We start from the raw sequence: 26,113 nt of genomic DNA on the forward strand, positions 1-26,113 counted from the left end.
TGTGGTGTCATTGTCTCGTGGATGGGCAGGGGAAACTTTGCTCCAGCGTCTGGGTCCACACCCAGACTCCCTTCAGTTTCCACATCCAGAGCCAGCTGCAGTTCAGCCTCAGATACTTAGCTAAACACTGACCCTTGGCTCTCGCTGTTCACCCTGTGTTCCTGTCACCACGCCACGTTTCACCCCTCTTTTCTCTCCCTCTCGCTGCCTGTAATTCACCACGACTGACCCCACTGGCCCGCTGTCAACTGAACTGTACATCCCCCTCAAGGCTGGAAAGGGGAGGAAGGTTTTTCTTTTTTTTTTTCTTTTTTTCTTCTTCCCTGCACTGTTGGGAATCCCCTGTGCCCACACTCATAATGAGTCACCAGCTCAGACGTCAGGCAGCCCCACAAACACTGGAAGGTATAATTTGTCAGCCGGTTGGCACCTGAGGAGCTAATTGTAAAACAAAGCATGACTGGCTAGACGCTGTTAAGGTAAAAGAACACACACAGATGCCTCACGCTGAGGAACAGCAGCACCAACAGGACTCTTTCAGAGATGAATACACTGGAAATACAAAGCAAGAAAAGAAAGACATGTTCAAATACATAATGATGACATGTAGAGGGCAACAGACTGCATGGCTTTCATCAAATCCAACATAGAAACATAGGACTTTCATGACAAATCAGGATCATAGGGCCTTAGGAACATAAGACCTTGGGAACATACGACTTCGGGAACATAGGATCTTGGGAACATAAGACCTTAGAAACATAGGACTTTGGGAACAAAGAAACCTTGAACATAACATCTCAGGATCATAGGAACTTGGGAACATAGGGCCCTGGGAACATAAGACCTCAGTATCATAGGGCCTTAGGAACCTAGGACTTTGGGAACATGGGGCCCTGGGAACATTAGACCTCAAGAACACTGGACCTTGGGAACATAGGATCCTGGAATGTAAGACCTAACCAACATAGGATCTTGTAAACATAAGACCTTAGGAACATACAACTTTGGGAACATAATATCTTAGGAACATAGGACCCTGGGAAAGCACATATGTAGGACTGGGGAACACAGAACAATAGAAACATACAACACAATACAATACAATAGAAGCAGTAAGTAGTAGCTGTTGCACCCGGTAGCCTTTTCAGGCCGAGGAACGTTCTTGGTGGCTATTTGGCATGTGTTTATATGATTGTACCTCTAACACAGTTCTTTATTTATGTATTTATTAGACTAAAAAAAGCAAAGAGGGCTAATTGGACAGAGCAAACTAGCCGCTAACACATCTCTCAGCTGGCCAGCGGGAGCTGCAGGGCAGTCGGTGTCGGCATGGTCAGACAGTGCATGTTCATGTGTTTTGGAGGAGCAGCTGTGAACGCAGAAAATTGAGCTCGCTCTTTCTGGTATCTACAATCCTAGCGACCCCAGCTTTAACAGATGATTCCACAGCGCCAGAAGTCTTCATATTACATCTAGTCATTAACAGTTCGTTATCACTTTGTGTCTGTGGTGGGAGTTCAGACTTCCAAAATAGATATTAGATATAATGTGCAAATTCACACCGCATCCTGCGAGACAACTGACTCACTTTCATTTGTGTAAAAACATTCATGACAAGCAGGACTATGAATGAAAAATCTTTCTAATAATCATGCAATATGGTTAACACTGTGCGTGGCCTCCTCGCTGCAGACGGCCTCGGGTCAGAGCTCTGTCAGAGGAGGTCAAACAGACAGGTCACCTCCTCTGACAGCGAGCTGACTGCAGAGGAGCCTCCTACTGTACAACTGTCCAGGGAGGGTTTGGACGCTTCGGGGTTGATTTCAAGAAGTCACTTACCCACCATTAGTGGCTTGTTGATGTTGTGTTGGATGACATTTCTTGGATTTTTTTCTTTTATAATAGAAATGTTTTTTGTTCACAGCTCTGCATCTCAGACTTCACTGGACTGGCAAAAGGGAAAATTACTTAAAAAGGAAATTTCTAAAAGGCAAGTGCACACATGTGATTGTCCAAATGTAAGACCGAGCTATTCATTTCACAATAATACAAATCTTTTTCTGCTCTGTCTTAAAATATTCTCAAAGCACTTTTGCAACCCAGTTATTCTTCATCATTTCAGTGAGTCAGTGTCTGCAGCAGACTTTTCTAAACAGTGGGACTGAAGATGAAGCTAGATGTCTGCAAGCTACAGGCAGGAAAACAGAAAATGAAAACTTTGTTTATGTAGCATAGGGTATATAGGGTCTTAGTGAAGACAACAGGGTATTAGTGTAGTTACCTTTGCATGCAGGAAATGCAAAAACACATAGATTTTTGTCTTGTCTGCTGTACTGTTCTTCATTTCTCTGCTTGAGAGGTGCTGGTAGACATTTGGGTTTATATGGGTTTCAAGGCAATTATTTCTCCTCCAGGTGAGAGTTTCATCACATAAGTTTCCTTAATTGCACATCACAGAACAATCTCTCACCTCAGCTTCACAAAAAATATTCTGCACCCTCTCAAATGTGTTTGTTTCTCATTTGTTTGCAAAGGATCTTAATTTCAAAGTATTGTTGTAGAAAAACAGGCAACGCTATCAAGTAATAAGTGTTAGTAAAAGGGCAATAAGGCCATTAAGATGCATAAATACAAGACTATATATTTAAAAGTGTTAATAGCATAATAAACATGTTTATCATAAGGTTTTTATTAATGTTCTTAAGCAGTCTAGAAACTGTTAAGTACTTGTAATGTCTTGTAATCTATCAATAATGTGTTTATTATGCTATTATTAACATTATAAGGGCAATGTTACCTTTTAGCTGACGCTTACAAGAACTTTAATGTAACGTATTCCCCTAAAAATCTGTATTTTACAGCATTTTGATTAAATGTTTATATATATATATATATTTCAGATATGTAATAAAGACATTTAATAAGAATTTAAATAATGAATTTGTAACATTTTTATTTTGATGATGATGTTTTGTTTTTTCAAGGCGACGTGGTGTGACTGTGACTCTCCTGCAATGGGAGGCCTTGAACGAACATGCAGAGTGACGTAACTGTGAGACAGCAGGGGGGGAGGAGGGGGGAGGACTTAATTTTAGACTCACCTTTAACAAACTTCTGCTCATCACACGAGCCTCAGTAGTTATGAATAATCTCCTCCGGAGTTATTAGGAATCAGTTTGATCATCAGAAGTGACAAACGGGAAAATGCTAAAAACTCTTCAGCTGACAGCCGTGTTGCTGTATGTTGCAGCCAGATGGAGAGCGCCCGTCCTGAGGAACGAAGCTCTCCAAAAAGAAAAAAAAAAAATCATGTGATGACACTTCACCGCCGCCTATCACATGCAATGTATCCTGCAATGTTTTGGGACAAGTGCTCTCCCTAAAATAGTCTCTTAAAAACCTTCAGCTGAACGTTGTGGCACTTTTTGATAAATAATACAAAGTCTAAATGTTATCTTGAATAATTCATTCTGCAGCAGTCATGCATAACAGCTGTCTTTGTGCCCGAAAGAGTCGGCAGCGCTCTTTGTCCTATCATAAAAATGAACACGGTGGGGTGATCTTTGAGGAAAAAACAGCAGATATCTGAGTTGATTATCTTTTATTATCTGTGTGATTTCATGTCATGTTGCGTGTTTGCTCAGCTGGAGGTAAAACTGATGAATCAGGCTCTCTTAACCGAAGATATGAACTCTCACCATCCATACAGAGGCGCATAGTCTCTATAGTGGAGGGGCTGTCACATTGATGTCTCTGGTCTACTCACTGTCTACTCACAGGCTGCAGGGAGGCCTATTTATAGATCTGTCTCTGTTCTCTGCTTCTACATCGGTCCCCTCTTTCTCTCCATCTCCCTTTTCTCTCCCCTTCCCTCCCTCTAATGGGTTGATATTTCTGGAGCTGTGCTGCTATTATCTTCTTTGCATCTTTGAGGTGCAGATCACGTTACGTCAGATCATAAACTTTTCAACATCCGACTTGTCTGTTTTATCAGTAGCTGTGCTCAGGAATATAATCTCCGGTGCTGAAGAAAAGTGATAGACTTAAGCGTTAATCCGAGTCTTTATATCCGAACACCTGGTTGGTCGCGGGCATGTTTCACCTCCAGGGCCTCCAAACCTCACAAAGCCACCGATCTTCATCCATCCATCTTTATTCTTGGGAACGTCTCAAGTTTTAATTACTTGTGAGTCAAACTTCAGGCTGCTGTCATTCAGCGTCTGGTCCGTGGAGCTGTCACTTTTGCCCCAGAGCACCACAACTAGCCATGACAGCCATGTGGTTTGGTTAATGATGAATGGTTCAACAGCGTCTGTCGGACGCCCGAGCCACAGGAGGTTAAACGCCTTTTAGTGCAAGAATTTGTTGACGGCAAGAAAAGCTGCGTTCAGTGTCGAGTTATCAAAGGAAATCAATAGACTACAACTGAGCTCCGGCCTTGTGATGACCTTTTGGCAAAAATCACTGACATCATGTCTCCTGAATAAACAACAGCAAAGGGAGGACTTGAGGAAACAGGTAAGGTGGTGCTGAAAAAACAATAAAGAAGAAAAATGGGTTATTAAGGCATTAAATGGACTGAAACAAGAGTTTACAGAGGTTGTACTTGAGCTAAATGCTAACGTCAGCATGTTAGCAATGTAATGTTTAACATGATCTTTAGTTGAGTGTATTAGCATGCTAACATTCAGAACCAAAAACATCAGCTGTGAAAGCGCTACAACTCAGTTTGTTGTTACAGATGTGGCTGACATTTGGACTTGTTTTTTCAATTTGCATAAAGACATGAGATTTTATTCCAGTGGAATCGGAACTGATTTGTTCTTTAAACTCCTTCAAATATTAATGTGTCTTGAGTGGTTCTGGTAGCTGAGCGTCATTACCGCTCGCTGGAGCTAGCTTTGCTCACGTTCATGTTCAACGTTTACCCAAAACATGAGCACATCCGATGAACGCGCTCTTTTAGTGCCTTCATGAACAACACTATTACAGTCAAGACACAATGTGGTGGATGGATCGACAGTGCCATCAGTAGCAACACACTCACACCCATCATGACAAACTGCAGACGTTAGCCGACTGTTGTTCAGTCCAGTGGCTACAGTTTTGGGAGCTTAAAGGAATAGATTGACATTTTGGAAATATGCTTGGCTTTTTAAGTTTAGATAAGATGGTTGATCCATTTTCTAAGTCTAAATTTTAATTATTATTGTGGAAAAACATGTTTTTAATTCAGATTAACAAGTGATTTTTTTTTCAGTCAGTTCCACACATGGATTTTTTTTTGTTTTTGTTTCTCCTGAAAAAAATATTTTGCTCAGTTTCTCTTTTTTTCTTTCCTCCTGAATTTTTTTTTTCAGTCGGTTCGAGACATGAAAAAAAAAATTATTGTGTTTTTTTCATTGTGCAAAAAAAATAATTTGGCTCACACGTAAAAAAAAAAAAAATTCTACTGAAAAAAATATTTTTTTGGCACGTTTTCACAAATGTAAAAAAAAAAAATTGAGGAACCTTTCTTTTTTTTCATAAACCAGTCATAAACACAATAATTTAGATCAGACTTAGAAAATGGATAACCAGAAAAATAAATTCTCACATGCGCCTCAGGGCCTCCGTATTTTTAGATAAAAATTTAAAACTGTGGTAAACAGCTCGCTCTGTCCAAAGGTAACAAGCTCTTCATACATGTGTCATGTGCTGGACTATTTTCTTGGAGTTACAGGTGGACAGAGCCAGGCTAGCTGTTTCCCGCTGTTTCCAGTGTTTATGCTAGGCTAAGCTAACTGGCTACCAGACAAACATGGGACTGGTATTGATCTTCTCAAGTCTTCCATAAAGCAAATAAGCGTATTTCCCAAAATTTCAAACAGTTTCTTTAAATGTCGTGCTTTCATACCTTCATTTTCTAAATCTGTTATCCTGAACCTGACTGAAGAAGATGACGGGACGTGTACACAGTTACTTTTTCACAAACTTGAAAGAGCTCATAATATTCAGTGAGGAGAAAAATAGCCTACCTGTCTCATCCTCACGATGCACCTGGCTTCCACAGTTCATTTATAATCCATCATCAAAGATACGGACTCTTTCGTAATATCAGGACCTTTTCAATAAGATGCTGTTAGAGTGGCATCGCAGTGCACCGATGCTAATGAGGAATTCGATCCAGTGATTTGGAGGCCGTTCGCCTTTGTCCGACATAATTACGGCTCGATGATCACTTGTGCCTTGTCATCCTGGCCTCCCCCTCAGGGGAAATAATGCTTCACGTGATGAAAGTGATCAGACGGAGCCGTTATTGTGCAAGTGAAGCAGAACAATTTCCTGTTTTGTGTGAATCCTGTAGATGTGACCTTTAAACATAATCTTCTCCAGGGATGCAGATTACATCAGTTAAATAAACTAATTTGAAAAGATACGCAAACAGGATGAATTATATATGACTCTGTGAGGGGTGTGTGTTTAGATTTACAAGAATTTAGCATTAAAAAATGCTGAATTGAATTTGCAGATGCCGGAGATTCAATTACACGTCCATCAGTGGGCCCCGGTGCTTTTTGGGACGTATAATGTCACCAACATTTACCGATGATGATGACACCAACGTCCCTGAAAGTGTAGCAGTGCATTAAAACACAGGCTGGAAGACAGGTTGGTGCTGAATCCTAATGCCTCCTGTGCGCTTTGAGCTTTCATTTTTTTTTTTTTTTTTACAGGATGCAATAGGTGTCTGAGCAGTGCAGCAAGGAGCCCGGCTAATAGTGGGATACTTATTATAGCCCTAGCAACAGGAACGGGATTGGTGGCTGCGGAGAGTGAGCCTGTCAGCGATTGGCTGCCGAGGAGGACGGCTCAAAGCACAGAATTTCATCTCATGAAAGGTTCAGTGCAGCAGGCTGCAGCAAGAGGCTGCAGTCTGAGGGTGGGCGATCCAGCAGTTTGCCACTTCAGCTTATCAATCAGCGTGGGGGCTCGACTTTGAAACACGCAGATACGCTTAATTACTCCGATAAACTCGAGCTTTTGTGGTAAAAATACCGACTCATGCATGTTGCATTTAATAGAAAATCAAACCCTCCTTCAGCTGTCCATCATGAGACGCGGGATTTATGTTTCATGTCTCTGCCGTGATTATAAAACCTGTCGTCTTCTGAAGCAATAATCTTTGATCTGTGCTCTGATTTAGTTAATGATTAGCAAAGCGGCCTTGAGAGGATCCTCCATTAAGACATACTGTAGTTGTTGTGCGAGCTGGCAGCGTCTCTGCACTGCAGCTGATACAGACTCCATCTCGTACGTTCACCCACAGACACTCAACACATGCAGTGGTGCAGGCAGATACAGCGCACGGCATCCACACGCACACAAACACACACAAACACACACACACACCTGTTATGTGACGCACGCAGGGGTTACCTGAGGTCATGCTGACTTCCTGTTATCAGTGTGTAGGCTGTAAAACTCAACAGTAATGAACTCACAGAATGAGAAGAGATGAGCTGTGCTTTCTGGTTATGACTGTAAATGGCTGCGTTACAGAGAGAAATGAAAATAAAGAATAATACCGATAAACAAATAACTTTAATGGGCAACAGATGGCAACCAAAAAAATCCTCAGAGCATACAGTTTGCATCCCCCTCCGCTAGCTTCCAGTAGGTCAGCTCTGCTTGGATCTAAATTTGTGATTTAAATCTACTTTCTTCTCATTTTCTCGTATGTTTTTTTTTCTTCATGTCACAGAAACAAAGGATCAACATCCAGAAATAATGAAAACACAAACCACAGAGAAACACAAACTAATCGAAAAAAGGAACACAATGCATGTATTCTTGGCAATGAGTGAAAGTCTCTTTTTCAACAAAGAAAAAGTGAAAGAAAAAAAAAAATCAGTTTCCACTTTGTTTTCACACACAAAACCTGAAAAAAAAAAGACTGACATGTACGATTCGACCTCCCGCTCTGATATTCATAAGCTGTGCGCGCGGTTGTGCAGATCGGCGTTAGGATTTCATGCTATTTTGTCTGGCGAGCCTTTCGACACCATCGACTTTATACTACGTTAAAAATAAATCAAAGCAGCTGTGACATACAGTGCGAGCTCGTGGAGGCTGACTCATGATGGTGACATAATTGGCATACCATGAACGAGGTTGTGTGACTGACCTTAAGGCTTTTGGTTTCTCTCTTAAGCCATCACATGTGAGATAAAAAATAAAAGTCCTTCCCCCCTCCCACCCCCAAAAAAACTGCCATCTGTATGAATATATTAATGTAATAATCTATAGAAGTAGCAGCATTATGATGTAAATCCGTTCAGCAGCTTTCTGTGCTCTTAAGCAGCTTTCCTAGTGTCTTAAAAGTTTGATCTGATTTTGCTAATCGATAACCGTTTTCTCTGCTGAATCGCCCGTGACTCTATTTGTGCATTGGTGTTGAATATTCATATCTGCGTGCTGTACAGAGAGCAGACACATGTAAAAGTGAGGAACCACCGAAGGGAAAATATTACATGCTTTGCAAGAAATACTGGCAGATAAATCCTTTTTTTTTTTTTCTTTCTTTCTGTGAAGGTTAAGTTGCAAATGAGGCATATCAAATAATGATACAGGCACAAAAATAAAGCACATACTGTACTCTGGGCACAAAACAAAGCCGTTTTCTTTTTCTTCCTCAAGAACAAAAATCTTCTCATGGGCGACGATACAACAATACACTAGACCACCACGGAAATGGTGCATGTATAATTTAGTCATATTCTTTTTTATTATCATAGCTATTATTTCGGTTCTTGTGCAACTGCTACATAATGACTCACATTCAAGATATTTTGTCACTCAGGAACAGCTAAAATGTATAAAAACAAACAAACAAACAAAAAAAAAAAGAAAAAAGAAAGGTATACTGTCAGAAATAAAATATGGTCCATGTTTGTTGAATTCATAACAGAAACATTGAGCCTGAAAACTTCACCATTATTAAAACTGGATAGCATGACAGAAAAAAGTACTTAAATACTGTTCAAAGAACAAAAAAATATATCATAATCATACTTCAATGTGACGAAAACACCAGCGGGCAAGATTAAGTGATCACTGGTGGGTTTTTATCTTCCTTTTTTTTTCTTTCATTAACAAATTAAATACACATATTGCATGTCACTATAGCAACGCCCATTACAGGTCAATTTTTACGATCACCATTTTGGTATAGCAAATCAAAAAACCATAACAAAAAAACTGAAATAAATTAGAAATCAGAAATCAAAACATCAGACAAAGCCTGTTTTTCTCAATCATATGAATACTTAACACCCACAGTATAAGTTAATAAAGTCAAGCTACTGTATATAAATACATCACCAGCATGCACAATATTGAATAATCGATATTATTGTTGTCATCATCTTACACTGAAGAAACAGTATAGTAGGCAAGTGCATTTAATAAAACAAACACAGAAGTAAACCACAAACTCTGAAGCTGCTTTTATTTATTTTTTTTGTCTTTTTTTTGTTTGTTTTTTTATTGTTTTATATCGTTAAGTCTCTGCCTTTTTGTAATCTTCACCTCCAAAAAGAATCTATGGTTCCAGTGACAGAACAGACTAATCTGTGAGATGCCAAATACACTTCAGACAGAAAGAGGGGGAATCGATTTTATGATCCGGTCCTCATTTTCACTCCTTTCAATTTGTATTTCTTAGATTTTTAATTTTTTTAAGGGGGGGATTAATCGGTTTAAAACTTCCTTTATTCTCGTTTTTAAGTGTGAGTTTAAGGTTAATATCTTTCTGGGCCCTTTCTCATATATAGACGACTACTGGAACCAATGCAAACTAGTTTTGTGAGGCATTCCCGTTCAAGCATTTTCTCTCTCAAGTGACTCAAATGCATCTCTATCACGCAAAAACCTAACTAAGCAGCTTATCTTGACAGAACAAGATCAGTTCCTATGCCAGTGTGAGGCTGCCATTTCAATCCAACAACAACCACTTCAGGCTGATTGACTGACATATCAGTGGTTTTGGCAAATGTCAAAGAGAAAATCAAGAAGACGGAGGCCCCTTTCAACTGTATATATATTTCTATATATATTTAAACTAAGATTTAACCTCCACTCTCACCTCTCTTTTGATTCTTTTCTTTAAACACATGGAAAAATAAAGAACTGCTGCTGCGGTAGTATCATCGGCAAAAGCGGCTGCCAAAGTCCACCGGCCCTTCATATATTTTTTTTTCGACGTGTGGTTTCTCTTTAATTGTTGCCCTCCCCTCCCTCGTCATCCTGCTGGTCACTTGTCCACAGTGTCAAGTTGTCTCGGAGCAGCTGCATGATGAGAGTGGAGTCTTTGTAGGAGTCCTCGTTGAGGGTGTCGAGCTCGGCGATGGCGTCGTCGAAGGCGGTCTTGGCCAGATGACAGGCCTGCTCCGGGGCGTTCTGGATCTCGTAGTAAAACACAGAGTAGTTGAGAGCTAAGCCCAGGCGGATGGGGTGGGTGGGCTGCATGTGCTCCTTGCTGATCTCGTGGGCCTCGTTGTAGGCCTTCTCCGACGACTCCACCACCGTGGCCCTCTTCTCCCCCGTGGCCACCTCGGCCAGGTACCGGTAGTAGTCGCCCTTCATCTTCAGGTAGAAGACCTTGCTCTCGTGCTGCGTCTCGCTGCAGTTCTTGATCAGGAAGTTGTCCAGAAGGTTGAGCACATCCTGGCACACGGCCTCCAGCTCCTTCTCAATCTTCTCCCGGTAGGCCCTGACCATCTCAATCTTCTTCTCATTGCCGTCGGCCGAGGTCTTCTGCTCAATGCTGGAGATCACCCTCCAGGAGGAGCGACGGGCCCCGACCACGTTCTTGTAGGCCACGGACAAGAGGTTCCTCTCCTCGTTGGACAGGGCCTCGTTCAGCTCTGTTACCTGGAAAGACAGGAAAATGGACCTTTTATTCGCCAGATCAAGAGCACAGGCCTTGATTAACAGCACCAGACGGCATTTACATGACACAAGAACGAGTATGAGAACATATCCAGAGTTGACGACTCTTTTTGGGTTATGGTTTCTGCTTTTCTTTAGGTTTTGGATCATTAGTCGGAAAGAAAGAAGTCATTTTAAGGTGCTATATTGGGGGACGAACACGAACGCCGAACACGAACTGGACGAAAGTCTACTTTCCTTGTTTCTCTTTACTTCTGTCTGTAATAGAGGCATAAAAAGTCCCTCAATATAACCCTATAAATGAAAAGAAAACAACAAAGTCACCTTAGATTGATCACGAAAATGATCGACAGTTAATCGACGATGAATATAATCGTTCGTTGTCGCCCTAATGATTTCAAAAACGCTGTCTGTTCACATGATAGACTCTGGACTAACGGTACAGTTCACAGCACAGACGATGAGCAATATTTCACTCGTCATATGCAATTCCCAGTTTCCATGCCGATCCCTTCATTTAGTGCACCAGGAACGGCTAATGCTAGTTAGCGAGAGGAATATTCAAGACAGTCGGCGGCAGTGGGGGGTTGGGAGAGGAGGGGAAGGCGAAAGGAGGTCTGGAGATGGCTAAAATGTTCCCACGAGCACTGCGAGGCAGCTGCACTGTAAGTGAAAACCATCACTGCACAGGCGGTTCACGTGTCCCAGTGACCTTCTCTCCGGCTCGAACTGACCTTTTTACCTGTCTAAAACACCACGCCGTGACATCACTCGGAGCTCGACCGTTAAATTTAGATTTTGACGGATCAGTTTGATAGTTGGGCGGTTGTCAAAGAGGCCGTGTTACTATAAAAAGGCGGCAGTGTTCAGGGTATGTGATTGGATCATGGCTTCTGTCAGATCGATAACAAAAAGAAAGAAACATGTAGCTGCTTTTTATCTGAGAGGCTCCTCATGATTTCCTTTCTATCTCCTCTTATCTCTCATTTCTCAGTGCTGACATTTTCTGCTGAGGCAGAGGAGCACAAAGATGGCTCAGGATCGCCGACGTCACTCGCACCGAGTGGATGTGGAGCGCAGGGCTCAACCTATAGAGACGGAGGCGCCTCCAACCTGCCTCCCCAAAACTGTAACACAACCTACGCACGCTAATGATGAAGTCTACAGTCAAACGAAGCAGATTTCTGTTAATTAGATGACTCAGCTGTTGGTTTTTGTAAAGGAAACAAACAGGTCATCGTGCTAAGTGTAAAATTGATCACAGCCTGTTAGAATTAACACAAATACTGAGATTTCAAGGGCTTCACTGTAGAGCTCAAATAAAACCGAACAGTGCATGAATTCAATTAAATCACAGTAAATCTGATCATTTTTGGGGCGAATATGTGAACAAATCATTAGTGTCAGCTCCACAAATGTGAATATTTGGTGTTTTTCTGAGGGTTTTGGACTATCCGCCAATTTATTTTCCATCACAAAATGTCTACATTTGTCTGTTAATCCAAAAAGGAAACAGTCGTCAGTTGCAGACCGAGATCCTCGAGCTAAAAAACACCAACATGCATCAATTAGTAGACACTGAATCTGATAATCAATCATTTGTTTTTAGGGGAAAATTCACTAGTTTCAGCTCCACAAATGTGTATCTTTGTGGAATATCTTTGGGGTTTTCTAATCAGCAGACCGAAAAGAAAATATTTTTCTATGTTTTCAGATAAAGTGATGTCTTAAAATGTCAGTTAATCAATTATGAAGTAATCGTTACTTTCAGCCCAAGAATAGCCACAAAATCTCGATGAGAATAAACCACGTATGTTTTTCATGAAGAAAACAACCGTGATCAGCTCTCGTTGATCATTTCTGGCTGCAATGGCGAGGGATTCCCTTTGATTAGAGAGTGAGAGTACACACCCCTGCAAAAGGGCCCAGTTTGGACCGCACTGACACGGCAGATTGTTTAAAGGGAAAGGAATCCCTCCCTGCTCACACATCATCCCACCTCCTGCAACCAGAAACCCCTGATGACAAACGATCCACGGGGATGGGGGGGTTGCTGCTTCTCAATCCCATCTCCCCTGAGGAACCGAAGACAAAATGTTCCTCCTTTTTTTAAAAAGCACGTATGACGATTACTAATCTATACGTGAGCTCACGCAAGGGGCCCCCGGCTTTAAAGACTCCCAGGATGCTCTTGGTTCCAGTATGAGCTGGTGTGACACAGCAGTTTTTTTTTTCTAAACCACTGGTGGTGGCGGTGAATCCAGTTCCCAGAATTTCTTAAGGGGGGGCACAGGGAGAGAGGAAGAAGGGAGGGAGGGGTGAAAAAGGAAAAAGGAGACAAAGGCTCTGTCCTCAAGAGTGGCCAATAAGAGCTGAGAGAGCTCCTGCGAGGCAAGGCCACCCATGTCATCCTCTCTGCATCAAATATCACGGCACTTCATCGGGGTCGTCAACCCAAAATGACTTTTCCCAAAAGAAAAAAAAAGCTGCTGGATTTCAGGAGGAATCTGTCAGCACACGTAACGAGAGGGGAGAAAAAAAAAACAAAAGGCCACAATCAAATCTGATCATATTGACTCACTGCAATATGACAAAGAATCTTCTAGAGAGCTTCTACTGCCTCCTACGTTTGTTTGGAGGAAAGAGCAGTGTAAGGGTTTCTCTCTTCTCCGAGGCAGTCATGCTCAAAAGACGCACCCAAGCATTTTGAATCAGCCTGAAAAATGAGCAGATTCTTGATAATGTGGATTATTTTTAATTAATGTGACAAAGAGAGGAGGAAGAGGAGGAGGAGGAGGAGGAGGAGGCAGCAGCAGCAGCAGTTGATGGGCTTTTTCCGAGCAACCTCACATGGCTCCCAGCAGCAGCAGCTTTCAGAAAATGGGCATTAAAGGAGGGGAGGGGAGGTGTGGTGGGATGAAGAAGAAGAAGGAGAAGAAGCAGAGGCATTATGTGGCATGAGCTGAGAGATGAAGCTCAGGCCTGTGTGATATTTCATTTGCAATATCCTCCCTCATTGAGCGGCGCGGCCGACAGAAAGGCACCGCCCAAGGAGCAGACGCTTTGGACTCGGACTCGGAGGAGGGGGGGAGAGAAGAAGGAGAAGGAGAGAAAAAAAAAAGCGCTGAGCTGTCGATGAAGCATTAGACATGAGAGATATCACACATTATTTTCTCCATGATGTCTAAATGCAGTGAGGTCATAATCAAGTCAGTGTGAGCCGCCGATTTTTTTTTCCCCCTAACAAGCCAGCACAAGTCGAGATTTTGCGGGGACGAGACGGTTTTTACGCGCCGATCACACATCATCATACACACACATCCAAACCATCATTATGGTTTCTTTCTTTTCTTTTCTTTTTTTTTTTTTTTTGAATGGGACTTACCGATTTCATAGCTGCTGCCATGTCATCATATCTCTCAGCCTGTTCAGCCAGCCTGGCTTTCTGCACCAGCTGCTCGCGATCAACCATGTTTTAGATGATGTTTGGTTGCTGTGTCGAGCTGCTCTACTCGGGTTTTGGGGATGAAATGATTGATATTTTTAAATCGCAATGCAGTGAAATCCTACGCGAACCTAACGCTGCAGCTGTTCCCTGCTGTCTGTCTGCTCCTCCGTGCGGGACACCCTCTCCCCTCTCTCTCTCTCTCTCTATCGCTCTCCCTCTCTCTCCCCTCCTCCTCCTCCTCCTCCTCCTCCTCACACACTCTCCCAGGGCTGCGTCATCACTCAGAAAGGTGGGTGTCTGTGCCAATGATGTAACACTCCATACATGGGAAAGGCGTATGGAGGATGGATGGATGGGAGCAGCTGGGTGAAAGGCCTTCTGGGAAATGGGGTCCTCTAGAGGGAGAGGCGTGTACAGACTGATTGCTGATGAGAAGAGAGTTGGAGGGGAGGAGGAGGAGGAGGAGGGCTGGGTGTGACACAGCATCTCAGTGTGGGCGCTGCTGCTGCTGGGGCAGGATGGAGGAGCTGCTGGGGCAGGATGGAGGAGCCTCAGGGCAGATTTAATGCTGACTACTCGAGTCATTTACTCCATTACAAAATACAATACTGCGTTCAAAATGTCACTGAACCCTCCTGCAACTGTTTATGGATTTCATGTTTTTATGTACTCTCATGTCTGGATCATTTTGCCTGTTAATCAAACATGTTTCTTTTAAATTTCAACCTCAGCTCATATAACATGTCTATAATACACTTTTTCCATCCCACTGTCATTACAGCATAAAATCATGCATCCCATGTTATCAGTTGATGTTTATTATTCTTATATTGTATTTTATAAACTCTCTAAATCAATTTTTGAGTGCAATATTTTTATTTTATTTTATTATTATTTTTTTATTGCTTGTTTTTGTCTTTTTTATTGCAATTGTTGTGCATTAGTCTCGAAACCTGTTTTTATACCATGTTTTATCACTTGTTAAGTACTTTGAATAGCTTTTTGATTTGTTTGAAAGGTGCTATATGAATAAAGATTGATTGATTGATTGATTGATTGATTGATTGATTGAATTGCAACTGTTTCGGCTTTCCACTTTCACAAATGTACAGATTTTTGGCGCGGGGTTTAGTAAAGCATTTGTCGTTAAATATAGGCCTAATATCACGGATCAAGACCACCTAATTCTTTTTTTCTGGTATGAATCAATAAAGAAATACAACAACACAGTGTAAGTATGGAAAATAAAAAAAATGTTGGTGTTTTTTTTCGTTTAAAGGTCCAGTGTGTAAGATTTTATAGCATCAAACCAACTGAACACCCCTCGTCTCACCCTCCCCTACTGTGGCCACTAACAAAACAAAAAAACAACAACACAAAAACAACAACAACAGTAGTCCTCTCTGGAGCGAGTGTTTGGTTTGTGCCTTCTGGGTTCCTGTAGAAACATGGCGGTGTAACACGGCGGCCCCTGTGGAAGACGCCACTTTTTGAAGGTGAAATCTCGACCGTTGAGGGTGTAGACTTAATAAAGTGCCCTCAAATCACGTTAAAGTAGGATCACATTGGACAAGATGTTTCTTTTTAAACGTAGTAAAACGACCCACCGGCTATCACATCATCACAGATTTTTATTAGTGCCCTTAAAAATCTGTTTATGTTGGTAATCTCACAGATGCTGCCTGATGTCTGCCAACTGTAAACATGGCTGCTGCCCTCAAAAGGCTAAATTGTCCTCAGATGATCGCTGACAGGTTTAGAGATTCAGTTGAAAGCAACAAAAATATATGTACATAAATATGAACATTACAATATAAAACACTATGAATACTACGTATTTTATCTCCTGGTTTGCATCCCCTCCTCTGTGTTCTGTTTGTTTATGCACTGTTTTCATCTTTCTCTTAATTTATGATGTGTGTCTTATGAACATCTTTGTTAAATGTTTGTTTTGTATAATGTAAAAAATCCCGGTTTGCTCAAAGGTTTGATCGTAGCAGAGTGACGGCAGAGAGAAAAGACTAATTTCTTTGTTTTTTCAACATGAAAACAAGAAAGCATAGTTAAATCCTCCTCAGTGGAGCGATACAGTTCAGCGCCCAGCTCACACTGTTTTGCATCCTTCCTCGTTCTTTCCCACTTTCCCAACTATTCATGCTCTTTTCAACTTCTGTCTGCTCAATCGCACTTTCAGCTCCATTCAAACCTCAGAATGGGTCTCATCTTTCATAGATTGTGAGATTTATTGAACCTTTAAATGCCATTCATAATTAGACGCTTTTCCACTTTTACAACCCTTCCTTCTGCTGCTTCTCCCCACAAGTTAAAGCCAATTATTCAGTTTCAAACCAGCTTTTTCAAGAGACCTTTAAATTACCTCGTCACTCATACATCATTGATGTTATTCAACTTTTAAAAAATCAGAAATGCAGTTTAGCATCAGCTTTGAAACATCCAGCATTCACACGGCAATATCTTCATTATCACATTGTAAGTGACACAGAGAAAACTTTCTGGGTCTCTGTAATGAAGCAGTACACTGTAGTTAATGTGGACTCTTCACTGTATCTGTGTTTTATAGACTGCTTTTTGAGAGGTTGTTGTTTTTATTGTATGAAGAATTGGCTGCATAAAGCCCAAACAATCTTTATCATGAAGGTAGAAAAGAAAGGATGATGCCACACAGATTCAGATGTCCTGGATTGACTTTGTCCAACATCACCGTATCCAGTTACAGCTCGGGGGTCAGTCTATATGATGATGTCAAAGTAACGTTCATGTTGTTTGTATTACTTTGAATGGCCAGGATAACGTGTATTTGATCGTTATTAACAATAATGTACAACAATTTGTGAACGTGTTGCACTTCAGCAGCCGGCATACTTGGACAGTACATGTCATAGGTCGAAACAGCCACATCAACGACAACAAGGAGACGAGGAGGGAGAGTTATTCTCCAGACTCCCTTATAAAATCGCTCAATTTGTGAGTTGTTGAGTTAGTAGAAATTATATAAGCTTTGTGAAATGTTGTAAATGATAAATTCTTAATTATCTGGCCCTTCTTGTTTATTCGGCATATGTTATAGCCTTGTTTTAGGGGTGCTGCAGCCCCCTCAGGACCCCTAGTTCCTGCATCCATGACTGTATCCCACATTTTGACTTTTGATTTTCTGCATTTTGTTGTTTTGTTCTTTACACCATGACGTAATCATTTTTTGCAGGGCAGCTCAGAGGGCGTCCCTGAACTGTAATCTGAGATCCTACCATTTCCTGTCCTCAAGGCCAAATGCTCGTGAGCAAAGGGCAAACCCTGCTGGTGAGTTTGGATCTGTGCAGCTATTTTATCAACACACTGAGAGCAGAACATGATCGTGGAGGGCAGCAGGTTTATATCACAGCATCTTTAAATCCTGTCACTTTTTACATTGAGTATTAATTATTTCACCCTGGTTCATGTGTGGAGTCTTTAACTGACTCACAATGTGAGACAGTCAGAGCAGAGGGGGAGAGGACTGTCCACAGCTCCCTCTTCTGGACAAACGTGGAAGTGAAAGTGTCTGAGGATGAGATGTGTTCTGCATTTGTTGTTGTTGTAGTTGTAGTGAAAAGGTGTCTGAAACCACATGAGAATATATTGAAACTGTTCTCAGGTCACAACTTATAAAGACACTGAAAGAAGTATTCAGATCATTTACTTAACTGAAAGCACCAAAACCACTCTGTGAAATAAACAAGTAAAAGTCCTGCATCCAGAACCTACTTGAGGTTAAGAGTGTGAGGCAACATCTACTGAAAGTAGCTGTAGGTGTGTACGTTTGAGATCATTTTACCATGTTTATTTCATTTTAATTGGACCCAAAAAATCGACAAGGAGTGATCTACAGTTTTGCATATTGCTTCATCAGGTTTGCTCTGTTTTTTTAATTGTTTATGCAGCTGAAAAAGTTGGAACATTTCTCAACACATGAAATAAAGCAGCACTTCCAGGGTCATCATATACAGAAGTAATAAGTTGCATAAAATGAAAATACTCAAGTACCTTGTTTGAGTAAATGTCCAAACACTCATTGACGGGGGACAATTCAGTACAATTCAGTTCACCTCAACTTCATTTATTCCTGTAAGGACAATTATGTCAGGTGCTGTAAATGCAGAAGCTCATCACCCACATCAACACATACAAACACAGAACACATGAGAAGGAAAACACTGCAGGTGGAAGTGGTACTTAATCGATTAATCATAAAAAGATATAAATCGTAAAGATATACAAAGTAATGAGGCCATACGGAAAGATGAAAAACAAGAGGAAATGAGACAGATGACACACAAAAATGTAAAGGTAAACACAGTGGATGTATGTAAACAAACAAAATTAAAAGATATAACAACAACTAGTTAGATAGACTACGTTCAACAAAAAACATGACGCCCAAATATGGATCTTTTCAATGTTTTCCTCACCTACATCTTTTAAGCCTGTCTTACGCACATGCGCAGACACACATGCGCAGACACACACACACACACACACACACACAGAGAGAGAGAGAGAGAGAGAGAGAGAGAGAGAGAGAGAGAATTGTAAAAGCTTGCTTTCCTCTACAGGAGATTACCACCTGCTGACCTGGACAGAGGTGAGGAGAGGAAGCGTCAGCATTCAATGACGTGAAACTGGGTCAAGGTGCAGGAAGAAAACAAAAATCCACTGAACCACGTCTCAGTGTTTCAGAAATATATAGATATATCTCCAACTATAGAAAGGGATTCAGTTTAATTCATTTATTTTATTGTATTGTGTCATTTGACAATCAAAATCAGTTTTCTTAGATGATATGAAGACAATAAACCAGGGCCCATGCAAAAAAAAGTCTAATTTTCAGTCAGGCTTCAACTTCATTGTTTTCCAAGAGGCTCGATTTATTTCTCATGAAGAGTTAACAGCTGTATTTTTCTTTTTTACTCTCTTTATAATGCATTATGAGAAATAAACCTGATTATTTTTTCAGTGCATGCCTCTATTGCCATGAGACTCTTCTCAGTTTTGCACTTACTTTATAGCTTTCAGTAATATTTCACAGACACAAGGGGCTCTCTCAGCTGCCGTATGTAAATAAGAGGCAGCCCAAAAGAACTACATGCTGTGATCTGACCCAGATAACATGTTAGTGGTTTTATTTTGCAACTTTTTAAAGCCATTAGCTCGTGCTGCATGGCCTTTACAGAGCAACAGGCAGTGCTGAACTAATGAATCTGTCCACTTGCTTCAAAGAGGATTACTGTTCCTTCTGCTTAGCTTAGTTACCTCAAATTAGGATAAGGGTTAGGAGCGGTCTGCCTTCTACAGCGGCCATCTGCCTGTGGACAGCCGAGCGCTCACATCGCTGTAAATGGAGACGAGGCTGGAGTTGGATGTTTTGATATTTCCAGATGAAGTGAGGATTGCTACTCCGGACGATCTCAGAGAATGGGAACTCGAGACCGCGAGCCAGGTGTCCATACCCACCGTCCGGCTCTTTGTGGCCCTTTACCCCTACAACCCTGCTGCGATGTCTCCCAACTATGAGACGGCTGGAGAGGAGCTGCCTTTTGTACCAGGCCAGATAATCAAGGTAAAAAAAAAACCCATGTGGTGCCTTTTATTTTTTCAACTTAGTGTAAAAATGGTGCACAGTAGTTTCCAGTACTCTTTCAGTGCTCTGGCACGTGTTACTCATATATTTCAGTTGTATTTCCTCTCTTCATCGGTTGAAAAGCTTCTTTGAAAGAGCACGGTGGTGTTTCCTGTTTGTGCTCGATTCAGGACAGCTTTTTTTTTTCTTCTTTATTTCCTGTCACCATTCTCAACTGATTGATGTGATTTGCCGCCTTTTTCATTGAACGTGGCTCCTGCTGCAACAAGTAAACACGCACAAAAACATGCATTTGTTCTGAAATAAAGCTGTAAAACTATCTGTCTGTGCATTTGTTAGGTGTCTGGAGACAAAGACTCGGATGGTTTCTATCACGGCGAGTCCGGCGGTCTCTACGGTTACGTGCCAAGCAACATGGTGGCTGAAATCCCCGTGGACGACGAGTACCTGAAGCATCTACTCATGGAGCAGGGATTCTTACCTGTGGACCGCAGAGGTCAGGACACTGCGCTCTTACACAGTAATGCAGGGCTGACATGACGTAATGTAGGGTGAGAGGCTGTTTTACACCGAGCAGGAAGTTGCAAGAGTTAAAAAAAGATATAACAGAGTAAAAGTGAACAGAAACCTCGAGTGTAGAATGCAAAACTGACTAAATTCAACCAGTGTATCTTGCTTACTCAAGTGTGTGAGCTTTCACTGACCCCTGTGCACATATAGTCTCTATTTTAGCATCAAGGTTGTGTGATTTAAAGGCAGTGATGGAAAGTAACTGAGTACATTTATTCCTGTATTCTTCGCAGGCCAACAGATCTGAAGATCTGACATACATCATGTCATATTTGTTGTTATTCGAATATGAATTATTTCAGACAAGGACACAAAAACAAAGATTTTTGAGCCATGTTTGAACTGATGTAATTAAAGTTTTGTTTTAGCCACATGCATAACAAGCACATCGTTCAGAGACTCGAGGATTTGACCTTTCAAATGAAGCCTCATACATGCAATTAAGCCTTACCGGTCTTCTGTTAGTATATGTTCCATTTGGGTATGCAAAATAAGGGAAAATTAAAAATAATAATAAGTAGATGAGTCCGATGAGTTTAATACAGTTTTGAGGTACATGTACTTTACTTGAGTATTTCTATTTTCTGCTACTTCATACTTCTTGGAGGCAAATCTCGTACTTTTTACCACATTTATTTATTTAACTTGTTATTTTGCAGACTGCATGCTGCATCAGTTGTGAATTTTTAAATCAATTTATTTTATCTGCAGCTGGATATAAAAAAAACTGATTCTGCCGTATGCTGAATATCAGATCTGATAATAAACCGTGCAGGCCGATAATCTGTCGACCCGTGAAACACAGTTTACTGTATAAATACATGTTAATATACAGTATATATATATAATTTACTTTTACTTGTACCTTTGATACTCAGGTGCATTCAGTGTCAGATACTTTCAGACTTTTACTCAAGTACTATTCATACAGGTGACTTTAATTTTAACTAAATTAATATTTTAACACGATATCTTAACTTTTACTCAGGTATGACCTTTCAGTACTTCACACAACACTGTTTAAAGTTGTGTGGTTTGGCCCGCAGGTATGTCTTTGTCTATGTCTGATCTGAGCGACACAGCCAGCATCCCTGAGGATGTGGTTGTTCGACGAATGGTGGCCTTATTTGACTACGACCCGTGGGAAAGTTCCCCCAACATGGACAGTGAAGTAAGCACGATGATGACGCATGAACCACTTTGTGTTTTTTTTATTGTTTCAGATACAACAAAATGGTTTGTGATGACGTTTCTAAACAAAATCGTTTTCCCTCTTTTTGTCTGCCAAAGGTTGAACTGGGCTTTCAGTCAGGAGACATCATATACGTGTTAGGTGACATGGATCAAGATGGATTTTACTTTGTGAGTGTCGTCAGGGATTGCTCACCGGTATTTACGCTGACTGTTTTATGCACAAGTTTAACTTTCATCTCAATTTCAGGGGGATCTGCGTGGACGGAGAGGGTTGGTTCCATCTAACTTTCTGCAGCCGCTTCCCTGGGATTAGACGCAGAACGCCATGCTAGGATGCTTGCTACAGATGCCAACTCTCAGACACAGTGATACATCAGCAGTTTTTATAACAAAAGAAGGAAAATTCACATTTTATGTGTCCGAAAATATATTTTTTAACCTTTTTTTTAATAATAGAACGGCTCTGCAGCTGCTTTAGAAACGCAACTTAATGAGTGCCTACACTGTAAAATCTGACAAAGTGACTTTACTTCAACAAGTCGAGGAAACTGACTCATAATTTTTAAGTTTAAAACTTTTGAGCTCGTACAACTTGAATTTAATAGTCTACTTTACTTGGTAATTCTGAGTTCCTCGGTTTCCTGACTTTTTTCAAGTAGAGTCAACTTTTAAAATTCACAGTGTATGCAGATGAGCAACTGATTAATCCAGTACGACCAGTATGTGAAGTGAGACGAGTCACACAGTTGTCAGGTTATTCATTTATTGAAACTTTTTTGCAACAAGAATTACAAACCATTTGGTGAAAGAAATTACAGAAAATTACAGACTGTACATAATTTGAAAATCAAAAACCATGTAATAATTAATAACTTTCACTTAATGCACTTTAATAAAAAATAATATATTTAAATATCTGTAAGCGTGTTATAACATGAACAAACTATAATTATTTTAATCAAACCTGATGGCAATGGATACGTTATTTTAGCCTTAATGAAACACTTTAATTCTCAGTTTATTGCAGACCAGAGTGTGTTATTATAGTTTGTCCATATTTGCCTTAAATCCTGTTTATATATTTTCTAAAACTGGCTCATAGTTTTTTTTTCATATGGAGGAATAAGAAGAAAATATTTTGTAGTCTTTGAATTTTAACTTTTATGTAAAAAAAAATTCAAAGAGAAAAATTGTATAAAGAAAAAGTGTTCATATTGTAAAAACTGTAAAGCAGAAATATTAAAAATAAACTAAGATCTTGGATTTGAAAAATGTGTACATGCTTTCTTTTAGATCTCAGCTATTTGTTTGTACTGGTTTGATAATCTCAATTAAAGTTTTCCACAGTCACCATCATCTCATCAACTTGTAATAAATGAACACAAATCACAATTAAATTACAAAAAGCAACAGAAAACTTCACCAAGTTTTCTTGATGGGCCTACAAGTTTTCAAATCTTCCACAGAGTCCGTTGGTGTCTTCTTTTGCGTTTCTCTGCAGCCAACAGTATACTCATCCATAAAGTAGGAAACACTACACTGTGTAGTGAAGTTTAGTAGTGCTTTCTACTTTATGGGTGACAACACTGTACATCAGTAGTTTCTGGTCGCTCCGCCGTGAACGCTGAAGACATGACGGGTTGAGCAAAAGCAAGTTTCACACATGAAATGCAAATTATCTAACATCGACTTCTAACTGAGAAACACAAAATCAGTCGCACGCACAGTATTTGACAGAAATGTTGCATAAAATCCTGCTGATACAGAACATTAATGACACATAAAGTAGCACCTCCTGTATATTTTAGTGCATTTTACCTCACAGTGGAAAGATACAACAAATAAAAGCAAAGTTCAAGATATTTTTTTAAATAAAGTCACTTGCTGTCAGGGTCTTACCGGCGTTTGGACTCCGCAGAAGAAAGAAAACCCAGAAGTGAACGTGATCTTTTTATTAACCCTGTCTGAGCCACGTGGTTAACACAGGAAGAGCTGTAACAGTCACACACACACACACACACACACCCACACACAAACTATACATGCAGGGAAGTGTGTGCAGCTGTGCATGAGTTCATGCATGCACACACACACACACACACACACACACACACACACACACACACACACACACACACACACACAGCGGTTGGAGTATTTGACACATGTACTTTAAAAGATTTATTTGCTGTAAAATGTCCAATGTTTTCATGTTACTGAGAAATAATTCTTTATTTATAAATGAATAATTGTATGTAAGAACCTGGAGCTTCTCCAAATATGTGTACGTGAAACTACTTCATGTACTTCTGGGTAATGATTCAAACAATACAGTATATTTCAGAGTATTACTGTGGGTATTTTTTCATTTTTTCGCAATCTTACTCAGTAAAGTGACTGCAGCCATCAGATAAAGAGGAAAAAAGTTTCACAATCAAGTAACAGTTACTCAAAAATTAGTCAAATTTAACTTCTTAGGAACTGTAATTAGTTACTTTCCACATCTGCACACACTCACACACTCATGCAAATTCAAAACCTACGCCCAAGCTGCACCACTGCTGCCAAGCGTGAGCTCATCCCTTTTAAGGACATACAGCTCTGAGGCGACACCTGCTTTTAAGAAAGAAGTCAGAAGACACTAAAGCGGATAGATATTGATCCCAGTAATAATTTATGTGGGTGTGTACCAATTATCTCAGGACAAAATAGTCTTCACTGAAGCAGCGTCGAGGCTTAGAAACAAAATGGTGAAGGATCACAGTAAATCACAAAGGTATCGATTGAGTGAGGTCGTTTTTAGGATGTAGGAGCCGTTAAGTGTTGGAAAAGGAAATCTGGAGCCTCGCAGCCTCAAATGTGTCGCATTTTATAGACGTGCAAGTCCAAAATCTTCAGTATAGATGACAGGAAGCGATTCGTATCTTGTTTGTGTTTCTGAGAACTCATTCACGCCTGCATGTCTCTGACAAGGTGTGGGTGGGGGATGGTGGTGCAAGGCTCTTCCCTATCCCAGCAGCAAGTGTGCAATATGCTTGCAACAACAGAAACTTCGCAAATAGAAGAGAGACGGGCCTGTGTCCTCTGTTGTCACGACAACCCAAACCTCAGAGTCACACCAAGTGAAAATAAGAGGAAGTGGGGGATGGGCGGGCACCCACAAACCGAGAAAAGATGTCCTTGTGAGAGAATAAAGAAGAAAAGACAAGCAGACAGTAATGCACTAATGACAGTGATGAACACAGACACATGCAGGGTTTGCCAAAAGTTTAATTTGTTGGAACGAATCAGATCCTAAAAGTATCAGCAGATAAAGGTTGTATCTTGTTGAGATAATGAGTCAACATGCGCCTCGTCCAAGACAACAAGGATTGACCCTCTGCAGCAGGCCAGCATGACTGTGCATCCTGCAGATTATCTCAGCACTGTTGCGTTAGGCCAGAGGACGTGCTTGCATCAGACATCTATTCTTGCTGAACTTGGGATTATATCCAAAGTGATCTCCTCCAGTGCTTAGGATGATATAGATAGCGTCACGGTGCCAAAGTCAAGCGCAGCGTCTAATGACACCATGTAGGTGCGATCCTGCCCGGTCACTGCTTAAGACTGATTGAATTATGTTTCACCTATGATGATTGATCTCAGGCAGGAAGTCAATCTCCTGTTACGTAATGGCGGCTGTGGCGGCAGTGTGTACCTTTCCTTTTAAAAATGATTGCTGCTGACTTTTGCAATTGTTTGTTCAATCAGCAGCTGGAAACTCTGTATGCGCACACAAACAGCCGCCATGACTGTTTCTGTCCAGTCAAACATCTAACTTGACTGGAGATCACGGCTGCAAGCAGCGTTGTCAGAAGTACCCAGAGGTCATACCTGAGCTAAAGTAAAGATACTGTGTTAAAATATTACGTTGGTTAAAGTAAAAATCACACATACAAATAGAACTTTAGTAAAAGTCTTGAAAGTATTTGATATTAAATGTACTTAAGTGTCAAAAGTACAAGCAAAAGTAAATTATAAATACACTGACATGTACATAGATGCTGTGTACTACGGATCAACCAAACACCTGTCTGGACGATTATCAGATCTGATATTCAGTTTTTTTTTTAATTATTATCAGAATGTGATTCCTTGTAGTTGTTTTATAAACACAATAAATTAATCTGAAAGCAGTTTGCGATATGAAAACTAGAAATTAAAGTTATCATTAATTGTTCTGGAGTAAAAAGTAAAATATTTGCCTCCAAATTGAGAGAGTAAATTATACATATACAGTATTTACGTGTACGTATATGCTGCATACTCTGGGTCAACTGCATATCAGACCG

General features: G+C 40.6%; 2 protein-coding genes across 2 annotated transcripts; one reads left to right on the top strand and one right to left on the bottom strand.

Annotated features, from left to right (window-relative positions):
- Positions 1-10,201: 10,201 nt before the first annotated feature.
- ywhag2 (3-monooxygenase/tryptophan 5-monooxygenase activation protein, gamma polypeptide 2) lies at positions 10,202-14,407 on the bottom strand. The gene is made up of 2 exons (XM_073487098.1): positions 14,321-14,407; positions 10,202-10,917 (listed from the first exon to the last, which is right to left on the bottom strand). The coding sequence occupies exons 1-2, from the start codon at positions 14,405-14,407 to the stop codon at positions 10,261-10,263; spliced, it is 744 nt and encodes a 247-aa protein (XP_073343199.1). The 3' UTR covers positions 10,202-10,260.
- A 5,320-nt stretch (positions 14,408-19,727) lies between these two features.
- LOC141009198 (RIMS-binding protein 2) lies at positions 19,728-22,095 on the top strand. Its single transcript, XM_073481670.1, has 5 exons — positions 19,728-19,997; positions 20,358-20,508; positions 21,635-21,759; positions 21,879-21,950; positions 22,030-22,095. Exons 1-5 carry the CDS (start codon positions 19,776-19,778, stop codon positions 22,093-22,095), a joined length of 636 nt encoding a protein of 211 aa, XP_073337771.1. The 5' UTR covers positions 19,728-19,775.
- Positions 22,096-26,113: the final 4,018 nt, after the last annotated feature.

The sequence above is a fragment of the Pagrus major genome, chromosome 2 (assembly GCF_040436345.1).
Source record: "Pagrus major chromosome 2, Pma_NU_1.0".
Taxonomy (NCBI): domain Eukaryota; kingdom Metazoa; phylum Chordata; class Actinopteri; order Spariformes; family Sparidae; genus Pagrus; species Pagrus major.